This window comes from Tenrec ecaudatus, chromosome 7 (assembly GCF_050624435.1).
Source record: "Tenrec ecaudatus isolate mTenEca1 chromosome 7, mTenEca1.hap1, whole genome shotgun sequence".
In the NCBI taxonomy this organism is placed as follows: Eukaryota; Metazoa; Chordata; class Mammalia; order Afrosoricida; family Tenrecidae; genus Tenrec; species Tenrec ecaudatus.
The window spans coordinates 48,641,901-48,658,353 of NC_134536.1; the positions used below are offsets into that span (position 1 = coordinate 48,641,901).

Below are 16,453 nucleotides of genomic sequence, written 5' to 3' on the forward strand. Positions count from 1 at the left end.
AAATCTAGATAGTACTTTGTTTTATTTCAGTCTTTTGAGTTAGTTCATTTTAGGTAAAAACAAGCTAGCTCTGTTATATTTCAAATAAGTCATACTTCAATAATTTTTTTGTTATACTTCAAAGAAAGAAATTTCAAACCTAAAAAATTAGGAAGATTATGAAACTTTAATCTTGGAATCAGCTTTTTGCTTATGTGGTAGTTCAGTATGTAAAGAAAATTTAGGTGTGCTTATGTGGTAGTTCAGTATGTAAAGAAAATTTCGGTGGGGCCCTTTGCTACTGTTGTCACATTGCCTTGTCATGATTCAAGTTTTTCTAGATTTTTTTTGTTCAGCTCCAAATAGGGAAGGTAAACAAAAATCACTGGTACAAAATCATGAAAACATTAAAAATATCAAAATGTGAACCTATTGTTTCTCAGTGATATTTCCATCTCTCTTAATCCTCTTCCAACGATAACCGCACCCTTGATAGATGCCACGTCACAGTGGCAGTTTTGGCATCCTTGTGTTCCTTTTAAATGTTGTGTGGGAAACAAGGGGTATAGTTCAGGTCTTAAGGCTGGATGAGGTCCTGCTTAACAAGAACATTCGTGTAGGACAGCCCTTGTCACCCTCAAAGTAGAAACAGGTGCATTGTGATGAAGCTGTCCTGGCCTTTTTCTCCCCAAAGCAGTTTCCAATTTTCTTATAATAAACTAATCATGTGTCCTCTGAGAAAATCTATTGAGACAGCCCCTTCAGTATGCCAATGAATTATTATAAGCTGTTCAGATCCCCTTAGAAAAGTGGTTCTCAACCTTGGGGCGACCCTTTCACAGGGGTCACCCAATTCATAACAGTAGCAAAATTACAGTTAAGTAGTAATGAAAATATTTTTATGGCTAGGGGTCACCACAACATAAGGAACTGTAATAGAGGCTCGTGCCATTGGGAAGGTTGAGAACCACTGCCCCTTAGAAGTCGCTTTTGTTGGACTTTTAGGCACCCTAAAATGAGTAAGACAAAGTGTATCACTGAGAGCACTTACCACCAGCTATCCACCGTCAGTGGAGACATACTTACAACATTCTCATAAGAGTAAATCCATGCGTATATGAACTGGAAATGCAGTAGCAACATTTTTTACTTACCTTCATGTACTACGTAAAAGATGAACAGAACAGCTCCTTTCAACAAATGTGTGGTACAGTGGGGTCATATGCGAACAGTGAGAGAAGTCACTTTGGGTCTGGAATTTTGAAAATATTGGAGATGTCTAAGCAAACGAGTAGAGAGTGAGTATTCACACTGACTTCCGGGGGCCAGTTGGCTGCTCTCTAATTGGGGCCGTAGATACAGGGTAGGCTGTGATCTGCATGGTGGGTAGCTGCTCAGCAGGAGCAAAGACGAGACTAGACCTACTCCTGTAAACAGTCTCGGGAACACACAAGGTGGTCATCACAAGTCAGCAATGACTCCAGGGCAATGAGGTTGATTTTTTTTTTTTTTAATCAAAAGGAAATGCTTGGTAGAGGGGCAGCAAAAAAGAGAACGACCCTTGACAAGATGGACTGAAAATGGTTTCAACCATGATGTCCAGCACAGCAGGCGGAGGAGAGCTGAGTAGTGTTTGCTTCTGTTGTCCATAGGCTCACCGTGCATCGGAACTGACTCAGTGGCACCTTACAAGAATCGTACAGCCTGCATTCTTAAAACCTGCAGGACAAGAATCAAGGTTTTCCCATGTGACGTGCAAAAGGGCAAAGTGAGTAATTGCAAAGGCTAGTCAGGGTACACAAGAGAAAAACTGCAAAGAGAGAAAAGGGGAACAATGGTAAAGGTTGCTTAGCTTTTCTTAATGGTAGGAAAATAAGTCTCCATTGAAAATTTAACTTCAGCCTTTTTCTTTCAAAGATAGGTGATTTGCATGATTCTAGGCTCTGACTGAAGTTTTAGCTAGAATTGCAGTCCCTGTCTGGTAATACTCTTTAAGCACACACGTCTTAAAATCTACACTCTCAATGCAGGTCACACGCCATTCACAGACCTCACAATCAACATGGAAAAAAAAAAAACAAAACCCAAACCAAAAGCTATCATGAGCAAATCTTAAATCTGAAGAATCTGAGGAATCCCAAAGCTTCAATAAAATTACTACATATTTCAGTTTATTTTTTAAAAAGTGTTTTGACAAGGGATGTCACTACTGAGATGTCAAATGGCGCTTGACTGAAACACAATACCAGAAAGATGTTTACCTGTGTTGTTAATGACTGCAAGGGCATTTGTGCGGATCACAATCAATTATAAATACTGTAGGAGATTGGGCATTCCAAAGCTTAATTGTGTTCATGTGCAACCTGTACATGGACAAAGAGGCAGTTGTTCAAACAACAAAAGGACACTGCATGCTTCAAAATCAGGAAAGGTGTGCATCAGGGTTAAACCATTTAAAGCATATTTAATCTTATACTGAACAAATATGAGAAGCCAGATTATGAAGAATGCTACAACAGAAGTAAAGGTCCATTAATATTAATGGGTCAGAATTGACTTGATGACAGTGAGTTGAACAGTCACAAATCAAGATCGGAAATATTCATTCACACAGTTCTGTTGCCCACAGATGTTTTGTGCCTGCAGCCTTCCACTCTGGTGCTTGATGTCTCAGAGGCCTTGGCCTCTGCCTTGTTTGGACAAAGAGCACCCCACTCTGCAAACTCTATGTATTATTCTATCTCTATGCTGAGAAAATCATCAGAGAAATTATATGAAGAATGTGGCATCAGGATTGGAGGATTATTAACAGCCTGAGATATGCAAATAACAGGACTTGAAGCACTTACTGCTGAAGATCAAAGATTGCGACCTTCATCAGTATGGATTACAACTCAATGTAAAGAAGACTAAAATCCTCACAACTGGATCAATAGGTAATATCATGATAAATGTACAAAGGATTGAAGTGGCGAAGGCTCTTATCTTGCTTGGCTCCACAATTGATACTCATGGAAGGAGAGGTCAAGAAATCAAAAGATGAGTTGCATTCTGTTACACAAGGCCTTTTGAGATTACTGAAAAGTTCAAAGATGTTACATTGAAGACTACGGTGCACCTGAGACAAATCATGGTATTTTCAACGGCCTCATATGCACGTGAAAATTGAACATTGAGTAAGACTTTAGAAGAATCAATTTGTTTGAATTGTGGCACTGGGGAAGAATATTGAGAGTGCTATAGACTGCTTAAAGACAGATCTGCCTTAGAAGTAGGGCCAAAGTGCTTCTTAGAGGCAAGGGTAGGGAGATTTCATCCTGCACACTTGGACATGTTGTCAGGAGAGACCAGTCCCTGGAGGATATCATGCTTGCTAAATAAAGGAGAAAGGCAGTGAAAAGAAGAAGGTTCTTCATGAGAAAGCTTGCCACAGATGCTGCAGCAATAGGCTCAAGCATAGGGAAATTGTGAGGCTGCCACAGATGGGGCAGTGTTTTGTTCTGTTGTGCATAGGTCACTATTGGTCGTTACCAACTCAATCGCATCTAACAGTATTCCACTGCACGTGCTGCTGTCAGGTGCCAGCAAGTATATTCCACAGTTCACCTATGCATTCTTCTGTTGATGGCATGTAGGTTATTCACACATCTGTTTGTTTGGGTTTTTTGGGGGGGTGGGTGGGTGGGTCCTAGCACTTCAAAGAACATAGTTTTCATATGCCTGCCCATAACTGAAGTCGCACTTCCTAAGAGTGTTGATCGTGACCATTATTAAGTGCCATCTCTAAATCTTGATAGTTAAAAATGTTGACCTTTAAAATTATAAAATTTAAAATGTAACTGTTCTTTTTTAAGGGAACAGAACATAAGAGATAACTGTCACAAATGAAGAGGAATGTATAAACTCAAATACAGTAACAGAAATTTCATATTCCTATTACCAAATATAGGGCTGGAAAAAGGCTTATGAACACTTGAACTATGCAAAGCAAACAACCTTGCTTGCTGCAAGTGAGGAGGACTTGAAGCACTCGTTGATGAAGACCAAGGATTGCAACCTTCAGTATGGATTACAACAAAAGAAAACAAAAATCCTCACTAGATCAATCGATAACATTATAATAAATGGAGAAAAAACTGAAGTTGTCAAGGATTTCAGCTTGCTTGGGTCTAAAATCAATGCTCATGGAAACAGGATTCGAGAGACCCAAGGGCGCACTGCACTGGGTAGATCTGCTGCATGACATATTTTTTGAAAGGTTGAAGAGCAAGGATGTGGCTTTGAGGACTAAGGGGTGCCTGATCCAAGCATATTTTTGTTTTGTAATAAAATGCAATTTTTAATTGGCTGCCTTTAATATTTTCCGCCAAAATGTCTTTGTGGCAAATAATGTGTCTCTCGTATCCTGCGCCCTCTGCACACCACCAAACTGGGAGCTTCCCAGCAGGAAGTGTGGGGAAGGCAGGGTGGTGTTTCTCATTTGTTACATGGTTTCCAGATAGCTGGGCAGTGGGAAAGGTCATTCCTGTCTTATGAAGCAGTCTAATTGGAATGATTTATACTTCTGTGCCCCCACACAGGGTCACCTTGCATTGAAATCGGTGGTATCTCCTGGTGGACGTAGTCTTCTCATAAGGAGGGTACTGGGAATCTCCCCCTCCGCCTTTATCTTTCTGCTGGTGAGCACTCTGGGATCTGCCAGAGCCCTGTGATGCTGCCACCACCATTGGCTCTACATGACTTTGCACCCACCGGCCTGTGAGCCACCTGCATTCTGTATCCTTGCACGTGGCTGTGTGAGTCAGAAGAGGGACTGATGGACTAGTATCGGACTTTCGGATTTGAGTTGGACTGGGGTGGGATGTTGGCTTGATATGTAATGACTTCTTGACATAAAACTCTTTCTTAGCAGTGACCCTGGATTTCTTTCTCCAGTCAACCCAACCCACCACAGGCATTCTTCTGCCTTCCTTCTTCATTGGCCAACTTTCACATGTCTATGAGCTGACTGAAGAGACCAAGGCCTGGGCCAGGCGCACCTTTGTCCTGAGACTGACAGCTGTGCTTGTCAGCAGGGCTGGGTTTGGGGTTCATGTTTGTTCGAGGATTCTCTGCGGCCTGTTCCACAGCACTCAATAGCCTGTAAGGTTAAGTCACCTCCAGTTAGAGGCCAAAACAAAACTAAAAAGCACTGATGAGCCCGTGTTAACGGTTGAGCTCGGTCCTCCTGCAAGAGATGCTGAGGTCCTAACCTTGATGCCTGTGAAACTGGGACCTGGTTTGGAACCGGGGTCTTTGACCCATGAGGTCACCCTGGGGTCGGGTAGTTCCTGATCCCATCTGTGTTGTGTCCTCACAGAGAGGCAAGGAGATACGGCAAGGAGATGGAAGCAGGTCAGGGAGGCAGAACTGTGCCGTGGAATCCACTCTGATGCACAGGGACTCTCCTTGGTGACTTCAGGAGCCAGTAGGTCCCAGCAGAGAGAGGTGCAGTCAGTCATGTAATCTCACAAGTTTACATACTCTTGGGCATGCACGCCACAGTACGCATGTATGTAACAGGAAGGGGTGTACAACAGGCATCGATCCAAGCATATTTTCAATTACCAGTACACCTCCTATGAAGCGGAAAGATGGACTTTGAATATGGAAGAATTAAAGCAGTCAAATTATGGTGTTGGTGAAGAATATTGAATGTAGTATGGATTACTGAAATGAACAAATCTGTCTTGGAAGGAGTATACTGAATGCTCCTTAGAAATCACAATGGCGAGATCTCACCCTTGGTTAACAATAAACGGGGTCCTCCAGTCTCCTGCTGGGTGTCCGCCCGACCTCATCTCGTTCTACACTGTGCGTGGACCTGGCTGGTAAGACCATGGCCATTAGAAGGTGAGCATGCTACCATGAGGAAAAAAAAAGAAATCACAATGGCTCAATTTCATCCCAAGCTCTTCAGCCCCTGAAAAAAGGCCATTATGCTTGTTAACATAAGAAAGGCAGCAAAAGAGATGAAAACTCTCGAGGAGAGGGGTTAACACAGTGGCTGCAGCAATGGGCTCGAAGCTGGCAACAGCTCTGATGGTGCTGTTGTGTACAGGACCACTGAGACAGGACCAACTTGATGGCACCACAATTACCAAATAGAAAGCAAGGTGATAATATAAGTTTTTATAAAGGTTCATTTATGCCAAAGTATTTTGAAGTTTATGTAAAAGTGTATTTCTTTAAAAGTATCTCCTTATTTTCCATTTGGGTCTCTTAATGAATGGCAATTGATATCAAAGGAGTCCTACTAGTAAAAAACAAGTAACTAGAATTATTCTTCCTGGGAAGTTATTACGTTATTTCTTTTTTTTTTCTCTGTCGTTATTTCTATATATGCTTTCTAACATACTAACATTACACAAAAATACAGTGAGCAGTAAGGGCTTCCAGATAGTAGCAGGTGTATCGCTGGAAGAACAAACTCATTAATTTTTTTTCTTTTTTTACATTTTATTAGGGACTCATACAACTCTTATCACCATCCATACATATACATACATCAATTGTATAAAGCACATCCATACATTCCCTGCCCCAATCATTCTCAAGGCATTTGCTCTCCACTTAAGCCCCTTGCATCAGGTCCTCTTTTTTTTTTCCCCTCCCTCCCCTTTCCCCCCTCCCTCATGTGCCCTTGGTAATTTATACATCGTTATTTTGTCATATCTTGCCCTATCCGGAGTCTCCCATCCCCCCTTCTCTGCTGTCCCTCTCCCAGGGAAGAGGTCACATGTGGATCCTTGTAATCAGTTCCCCCTTTCCAACCCACTCACCCTCCACTCTCCCAGCATCGTCCCTCACACCCTTGGTCCTGAAGGTATCATCCACCCTGGATTCCCTGTACCTCCAGCCCTCATATGTACCAGTGTACAGCCTCTGTCCTATCCAGCCCTGCAAGGTAGAATTCGGATCATGGTAGTTGGGGGGAGGAAGCATCCAGGATCTGGGGGAAAGCTGTGTTCTTCATCGGTACTACCTTACACCCTAATTAACCCATCTCTTCTCCTAAACCCCTCTATGAGGGGATCTCCATTGGCCGACACTTGGGCCTTGGGTCTCCACTCTGCACATCCCCCTTCATTTAATATGGTATATATATATACATATATACACATACATACACACACTTATATCTTTTTTTTTTTTTTGCATGATGCCTTATACCTGGTCCCTTGGGCACCTCGTGATCGCACTGGCCGGTGTGCTTCTTCCATGTGGGCTTATTTGCTTCTGAGCTAGATAGCGCTTGTTCACCTTCAAGCCTTTAAGACCCCAGACACTATCTCTTTTGATAGCCGGGCACCATCAGCTTTCTTCACCACATTTGCTTATGCACCCATTTGTCTTCAGCGATCCTATCATGGAGGTGTGCAGTCAATGATATGATTTTTTTGTTCTTTGATGCCTGGTAACTGATCCCTTTGGGACCACTTGATCACACAGCCTGGTGTGTTCTTCCATGTGGACTTTGTTGCTTCTGAGCTAGATGGCCGCTTGTTCACCTTCAAGCCTTTAAGACCCCAGTCACTATCTCTTTTGATAGCCGGGCACCATCAGCTTTCTTCACCACATTTACTTGTTCACCCACTTTGGCTCCAGCCGTTGTGTCGGGAGAGTGAGCATCAGAGTTTCAATTTAATAAAAGAAGGTATTCATGCATTGAGGTAGTCAAACTCATTAATTTTAAACTGAGCGTTGACAAACTGGATTTTACCTCCAGGACATTTAAAACAGTTTCCAGTGAAGTTATTACTCAAAGATTTATGACACCTTGAAAGCGGCGTGACTGGGATTTGTGCTTGTTTTCTTTGGTGCTACATCAGTTCATGTATTCTGACAATTTCCTAGCTGGGTTTCTTTATATGGTTGCGTTTTGAGGGTTCTTTATACACTCTAGATGATGTATTCACTGAGTCTATTGCCAACACATTTCGAACCTACAAGTGAGGACAAAACTGCCTCTTAGTTTCTCCCTTAATCTTTTTTAAAAAAAATACCTGTATTGGGGGCTCTTACATCTCCCATCACAATCCATACATTCCATTGTGTCAGACATATGTTGCCATCATTTTCAAAGCATGTTCTTTCTACTTGAGCCCTTTATATCAGTTCATTATTACCCTTACTGCCCTCCCTCATAAACCCTTGGTAAGTTATATTTTCATATCTTACATTGTCCTGTTACCTTTCACCTACTTTTCTGCTGTTCTTTCTCCTGGGAGGGGGTTATATATGGATCCTTGTGATCAATTCCACCTTTCTCCCCCAATCTTTCCCTGATCCTCCTGGTATCTCTATTCTCATTGTTGGCCTTGAAGGATTTAATCTATCCTGATCCCCTGTGTTACAGCCCTTATCTGTAGTAATGTGCATGTTCTGGTCTAATCCAATTTGTAAGGTAGAATTGGAGTCACGATAATGGGAGGGTAGGAAGCCTTAAGGAACGAGAGTAAAGTTGTGTCTCATCGGTGCTATATTGCACCCTGACTGGCTCATCTCTTCCTTGCAACCTTTCTGTGAGGGGATGTCCAATTGTTTACAGATGGGGTGTGGGTCTCCACTCCATACCACCCACCTCCCAATTCACACTGGGTAGGATTTTGTACTGGGTCTTAGATGCCTGATACCCGATCCCTCTCCCTTAATCTTTATGGAAATAGATGGTCAGTTCTTTTTTTTCCCCCCACAAAGGCACTGGTGGTTACAAACCTTCAACTTTTCAGTTAGCAGATAAAACACTTTATGCTTTGTGCCATGAGGATCTCATAACATCATTGCCATCAGTCAATTCTGACTGTCAATCTTCATGGGAGCAGAACTCCTCATCTTTCTAGTCAGGAGTGACTTGTGGGTTTGAATTGCTGAGTTTGAAGTTAGCAGCTCAATGTGTTTACAACTCTCAACTCACTGCCAATGCGTCAATACCAATTCAGTACCCTGTAGTATGTCCCAGAAAGTGACTGTTTACGGGAACACAAAGCCCAGTCTTTCTCCGGGTGGTTTTTAAACCGACCTCGCTGATGGAAGCCCAATGCATAACCACTACACCATCAGGGCTCCTAGCCCAGTGAGTTGGGTTGTGGTGGGAAAATACCTTCTCCAAGTCAGTAGCTTGTCTTTTCATCCTCCTAAAGGCATCTTTTAAAGAGTCAACGTTTTAATTCTTGGTTAGATCCAGTATACCATTTTTAAAAATAGGTATTTTTTTTCAATTAGTCTGTCCCATTCTCCTGTTATGTTCACTCTGCCAACTATCCAGTACTGCATTTTAGTACTACCTTAAGATTCTTGAAGAATCTGCATTTTCTTTAAAAATTCTTTTTTTGATTTTCTATGCTTAAAGATATAAGAGCAAAGAAAAAAGCAGCTTTTTTTGCTGGGGAGGTATGATTATTATTAGAAGTTACAATGCTGACAGATGTGTCAGAACATTTCACTGATCACTGTGTGCACCAAGTGATGGCCGCCGTGCCTGGGTTGCTCTTGTGATAGCAAGAAGGATATCTTAGTGTCATGTTTTAGTTTATAAGCCAAGTCTTTTCTTGAATTCCAGTTGCTGCCACCGACCCCATGACAACTCCTAGTGGCCCTATAGGATGGATTACAATTGCTAATCAGATAGTTAAGAGTTTCTAAGGCTTTAAATTCTTACCAAAGCAAACTGCTACGTGTTTTCCCCACAGAGCAGCTGCTGATGGGCTCAAACCACCAATACTTGTCATCACGCCATTGGAGAGCCTTTTCTTGTATGACTTCAATAGAAATTATCTTAGGTTGGCTTTCTTCTTTTCTCTAAGCTACAGGATTTTCCTTCCAGTTGTATAAAACATTTTTTTCCGCCAATTTTGATATACTGACAGAGTATGGCATCAAACAAGTGATTAAATTCTTGTTAGTTTTAGAAACTTCAACCTAAAACATTTAAATAGCAATACTACATCAGTATTTCACTATTCTAGCTGATTTCAGGAGAATGTAAGAATCACAGATATGATATACACAAGAAGAGTACTGCTAATTCAAGGTTTTTTTTCCCTTACTTAGACCCTTAGTTCAAATTCCTTGGAACAAAATATAAATCCACTGTCAGTAGTAGTCAAAAATAAAAACAAAAAAGGGCAACAATAACAAATACAAGTATTTGAAAAGATAAAAATCCTAATTTCAATCCAGAGATAACCTGGAGAATACAGTACAGAACCTTAGAAGGTCTAATAAAGTAAGAAATCAAATACAGGCGTTGGAAAATTGTCTAAGAGTCTGATCTAGTACTTCATTCCCAAAGACTAAAATATACATACTTGACAATTCTTATTTTACTAAATCTCTTTTCCTTCACATCTCATTTTTATTAGTACCCAAAACAGACTTCAGTTTTCACTGTCAATTTGCTGTATGGTTTACTAGTCCAAATCAAGAATGTTTTAAATATGCTTTGTCATTTTTAAAAAGGGCAAATAGATCCCTTAAATTGTTACTTAACAATCCTTATTACTTAGATAGTACATCACATAAAACTTAAAAAAATCCAAGTCCTGTTTATTCCAATAAAAGATGCATTTCTGACAAAATTTCATATCTATATATTAAGTTCATCAAATTTATACCATATTTTATTGATAAGTACTAAAAGGTATCATAATCAACTCCAAAAACTGAGGCAGAACATAACACAAGCAGGTTCTCTCATTTCATGTTTCAAATAGGTGTTCAGGATAGATGGTCAGCTCTCCTTTAAGCAGTGAATCAGGAAGCCAGGTTTCTGAATGAATGAATGCTGTTAGGTGCCATCAGTTGACTCAGACCCTAGCGACATACCTATGCACAACAGAATGAAACACGGAATGGTTCTGCACTATCCTCTCAATAGTTCCTGTCTGAGCGCACTTATGTAGCCACTGTGTCAATCCATCTCATTAATGGCCTTTCCTCTTTTTTGCTGCCCCTTTACTTTGCCACACGATGTCCTTCTCCATAGACTGATCTCTCTTAATACCACCTTCAAAGTATGTCAGACGAAGTCTTGCCATCCTTGCCTCTAAAGAGTACTCTGCCTCACTTCTTCTCATACAGATCAGTAGGTCCTTTTTAGCAGTTTATGGTATTTTCAATATTCTTCTCCAGCACAATTCAAAGGCATCGATTCTTCTTCAGTTGTCCTTATTCAATGTCCAACTTTCACATGCATGTGATGCAATGGAGAATACCATGGTTTGGGTGAGGCACACCTAAGTCCTCAAAGTAAAGACCCTGTTTTTCAATACTCTAAAGAGGTCTTGTGTAGATTCACCTAATGCAATACATCTTTTAATCTCGACTGCTGTTTCCATGAGAATTGATTTTTGGATCCAATAAAGATAAAACCATTTAGTTCAACCTTTTCTCTATGTATCATGTAAGATGTTACCTACTGGTCCAGTAATAAGAATTCTGAGCTTCTTTCCACTGAATAGTAATCTGAACTGAAGGCTGCAATCCTTGATCTTCATCAGCCAAGTGCTTCAATTTTTCCTCACAACAAGGTGTGTTGTTTTGCATCATTTTAAAATGAGCCTTCCTCCAATTCTTCTTCATATAATCCAGCTTCTCTGATGATTCATTCAGCACAAAGACTGGACAAGTATGATGAGAGCATACTAGCTTGAAACACACATTTCCTGATTTTCAACCAAGTAGTATGCCCTTGCTCTGTTCCCACAACTGCCTCTTGATCCATGTACAAGTTCCAAAAGAGCATGATGAACTGTTCCGGAATTCCCATTCTTCTTAAGGTTATTTGGTTTATTACGGCCACATAACTGAATGCCCTGTAGTCTACGAAACACAAGTAAACATCTTTCTGGTATTCTGTACTTTGAGCTAAGACCCATCTGACATCAGCAATGATAGCCCTTGTTCCACGTCCTCTTCTGAATTTGCCTGAATTTCTGGCAGAGTTCCCTGTCAATGTGCTGTTATCGTTGTCGGAATGATCGTAAGTAAACTATTACTGTGTGTGATATAAGTGATAATCTTGTTTGTCAAGTTTGCCTTACTCTGATGGCTTATGTGTTGCTGTCATGCTGGAAACTCTGTCACTAGTATTTCAAATGCCGGCAGGGTTACGCAAAATGAACAGGTCTCAATGGAGCTTGCAGACTAAGAAGAGACAAGAAAGGACCCGCTCCCCACATCGAAGAAAGCCACTGAAACCGTATGCACAGCTTAGAAGCATTTTCACAGACTAAAAGCCTAAACAAAGGAGTTAATGAATACTTAGAATCTAATTATAATTTTCATCATGCCAGAGGGGGAAAAATGTGTTGGATATATATGAGGGCAGTTTTCACAGACTGGACCTGGGAATGCTGTAAATCATATTGCCTATTTTACTTAATAGAGCTGCCTTATGGCTACTCTAAATGCCAAAAAGACACATATCTCAAAAAGACACCTAACAAACACTAGTACTCAATATTCATTATATTTATTTGACTTTAAGTATGGTTCAATAAAACACAAACAAATCAGAAAACGTTTACTTAAAACTAGTCCAACGGGGTCAGATGGGGCTGACTCCATCCTATCCCTTCTTGCTTTCTTCCATGCAGATGAAGCTGGAACCCTAGCCGAGAGGGAGCAACCCATGTACATTTTCCTTTCCTGTTGAACACGAACTGTTCTGAACATAAATGAAACTTTTTTACAAGATACAGGCACTTTATGTTCCCAGCTTTAAAAATAAGCAAAGTGGAAAATATTTAATAAAACTAATGAGAACATACAAAGCTTTAAGAGTCCTACCATTAGTTCTAGAGACCCACACTCAATGAAATCAGACATTATCAAATAAGTAAAACAAACAAATGAAAGTTTAAACTGGGGTTACTGGGTTTTTATATAAAAATGAAATCCAATTTACTGCAACTGGCGAAAAATGGCCATTTAAATCCAACTTAAAAGAGATGCCAATATTGTGCATTGAATCTTGTGTCCCTATGTAGCTGAGTAACATCTGACAGCTTTGCAAAAAAAAATTGTGTCTTTAGTGAGAAAAGCAAAAGGTGCTTTAGATTCCACAGTATCCAATTAAACAAAACAAAGCAATTTACAAAAAGAAAAAGCACCAAATGATACTTTAAATAAATAACTCATCATCTTGATGAATATATACACAAAGTCCAGTTCTTGAAGATTTAGCTATCTAAAAGTGGCATATCACTATCCAGCGGTGCAGGAGCAAGTTCACATAAATAAAACAGCGTGGTTTCACTAGCTTCAGCTTCAGTGAGTGGCTCCAGACGAACAAGCTTACTTTGGGTTGGTTCTGGATCCAGGCTACTTTCCAGGAGCTCATCAACTTCTATGGGTTTCTCTATAGAAGACGCAGCTTCTGATGCTGCTGTTGTACTTCCCTGTTCAACAGTAGAAGTGGGGTTCCCATCAAGGAATGCGAGGAGTGGAAAGGCGGTGTACTGGATAAGTTGCTTATCTACAAAGATTAGCAAAGTTTTTTAATTACCAGTTGAAGGGGGTTGAAAAAAGAAAAGATGTGCATGTATTACTACCCTCATATGCAAAGGAAGAAACTATGGTAGTTAGTAAACTAAAAAATGCCAAGTCAAAAAATTAAATCTTTTGTTGAACAATTAGGAAATAAGGATACTTTTCATTTTCCTACATTTATATAGAGGGCAAAAGATCCATGACTTAAATGTTAAAAAGTTACCTCACTCATTCAATTACCTAGATCTGCTGGAATGTTGACACTGTTTGCAAACTAAGGCCAGCATACTGGATGTCCAATTGTTAATTATACCAGACTTTCTTTGGCTCATATCTGTTGCTATGAAGGACTCGACTTGTAAAAGCCACAAAAACTAATATTACATCTATACATACCTGTTTTGGGTTTAGATTTTCTTCCTTCTTCTGAAAGTGGCTGAACTACGTTGTTCTTGGTGGTTTCTAATCCTTTATTCTCTGACTAAAAGAAAAAAAAAACTTCTGTGTTTCATAATGTATATGTTCCTGAGACACAGCCAAAAAAAGAAGGTATAGTATATGAGTGCATCATCTGAAATATATAGGAAATAGGAGGCATCTGGAAATATGGACTAGAGAGAGAGAAGGTTTTGAACAGGCACAAGAAACTATCATCATCAAGGGGAAGAAATAAAAACCTCAACTAGGATGATGCTAAATATGAAGAGGAGGGGGATTTAATGGAATACGCAGAATTTGGTAAGGGTAAAAGACAAAAGTGTATCAGATGACTGGTTTAAAAATGCTAATTAAATTTTAAGAAACGGAATTTACTTTAAATACGGATTAACAATATTTTCATATTTCCATTCAATAATAAACATTGTTTAACATAAGTGGACATATTTAGAATAGCTTCTGACAAGCTGTATGGTGCGATCTTTGAAACTAACTCTAAACCTGAAGCCTCACAATTGCCGTGGTGTTTCTTCTTTTCCTTTTTCTGACTCTCCATGCTTTTCTGTCTCTTAATTTGCTTCTTTTAACCACTGTCTCCTCTCTTTAAGTCTGACTGTGGTAGAGGATTGAACCTGTAATGTCTTAAGTTCTTCAGGGCTCTTCCCAATGATGAGCAGGCTCTGGATTTAGAAAGTTTCCCATGTTTCTTAAACAGTTGTTAGTCCAAGATATTTGCAAGCTAGCTAATTATACATTACAACAAACATCTGTAAATTATTTTCTATAATTCCTCTGATATTTATTTACACTGAAGTAGGACAAGTATCCATGATTCAGAGAAGAGAATTGTTCCTAGAAAGAATAAAGCTTTAGACTTTAAAAGATTACACGTATCATAAAAATGTTTTCATTTAGCATTCATAATACATAGCATTAACACAACACTACTTTTATTATAATATTTCCTAAAAGAGGTAACATCCAAGGTTGTCACTGTTGCTCGAAAACAGATGAGAACTAGGATGACAAATGATTTTCCACTCTTAAATTGTTATCCACTGCTGTACTGAATAGTACATAAGGCATCCTCATTTCTCATGAGAAAAGAATGGCAGCCTATGTGTCAATAATTAGACTGTAGGACAAACTATAAAGAAAAGCCATTCGCATACTTAATTTTTTCACAGTATTGTAGAAAATATGCAAATATCTGTTTAGTAGCTATTTCTAAAAATTTGTCTAAGCTCTTGCTTTGTTGGAATAGGGAAAATGATCCAAGAATAATGACTTAACGTCTAGCCATAAACAAAGCGAGCACATCCTCTACATGAATGTATAATACAAGCCCATTCAACAGGCCTATCTATGGCTGACTGACACTCAATTATATAATTACTGAAACACAAAGTTGAGGCGGTCCCTTAAATCTTCAATGCCTTGACAAACTATGGTCCATAGGCCAAACCCAGCATGCTGCCGCCTGTTTTTGTAAATAAAGTTTTATTAGAATACAGTCACACTCATTCTTATACTCTCATCAGTTGCTGCTTTTGCACTGTAATGGCAGAGTTGCAGTAACAAAGAACATATGGCCCCCGAAACGGAAAGTATTTACCAGCTAGCTGGCCCTTTACAGAAAAAGTATGCCAACCCCTGATATAAATCACCTTCATATTGATTGTACAATCAACTCACAAGTTATTTACACCCTACATTATCAAGATTTTAACTTTCAAAACATAGAAAATTTATTCAGGCTATGCTCATACATGACAACAGTAAGAAAAGCACTTCCTCAATCCAAAAAGCTCTCTAATATATTTAAGATGTGCTCATTTTTCAGATTAGAAAAAGAATTAAGATAGAATTCAGATTCTATTCATTTGAAATTTGCACAAATATTCAGAGTACTTGATTTACTGTTCTATTCAATGAAAAAATAGGTCACATAGTAACTTCGTATTACAATTCTGGCTCAGAGCAATCTTAAAGGACAGAGCAGAGCTGCCCCATAGGGCTTCCAAGACAAAAATTTTAGGGAGGCAGACTGCTAGATCTTCTTCCAATAAAGCAATTGGTGGGTTTGAACTGCTGACCTTTAGGTTAGCAACCCGGGGCTTAAACCACTGCACTACTAAACTACCTTGGGGTATTTACATAATTTCATGTCAACTTAATAGAATGTAGGGGCGGAGTCTAGCCTGTCAATCAGGTCGCACCCTGACAATACCTCTTGCTAGGTGTGACCTTTCAATAAGGGGGATCCTGGGAATATCCCCACCCTCCTCTCTCTGCTTTACCTTCCCATTGACAAGCCACTTCGAGCCACACTGATGGCAGTGAGAGCCCTGGAGATGCTTCCACCACTGGATCCACAACTTGACACCCACCGGCCTGTGTTCTTCCTGCATTTGGCATCACTGCATGTGCTGTGTGAGTTTGAAGAGGGATTTATGGACTAGTATCGGATTTATGGACTTGATCTGGACCGGACTCGGATATT

At 39.8% G+C, this 16,453-nt stretch overlaps 1 protein-coding gene across 3 annotated transcripts in view; it reads right to left on the minus strand.

Moving 5' to 3' along the window:
• Positions 1-12,477: 12,477 nt before the first annotated feature.
• The window catches only part of HSF2 (heat shock transcription factor 2), a 56,555-nt gene continuing 52,579 nt past the window's right edge, over positions 12,478-16,453 (minus strand). For 2 of the 3 annotated variants that reach the window (XM_075554610.1, XM_075554611.1), the window contains 2 exons: positions 13,909-13,993; positions 12,478-13,498 (listed from right to left, as the gene is read on the minus strand). In XM_075554610.1, coding sequence (XP_075410725.1) covers positions 13,203-13,498; positions 13,909-13,993 — 381 coding nt within the window. In that variant the 3' untranslated portion in view covers positions 12,478-13,202. Of the gene's footprint in view, positions 13,499-13,908; positions 13,994-14,038; positions 16,380-16,453 lie in introns of those variants that run through there. The other variant, XM_075554612.1, reaches the window with a different exon arrangement.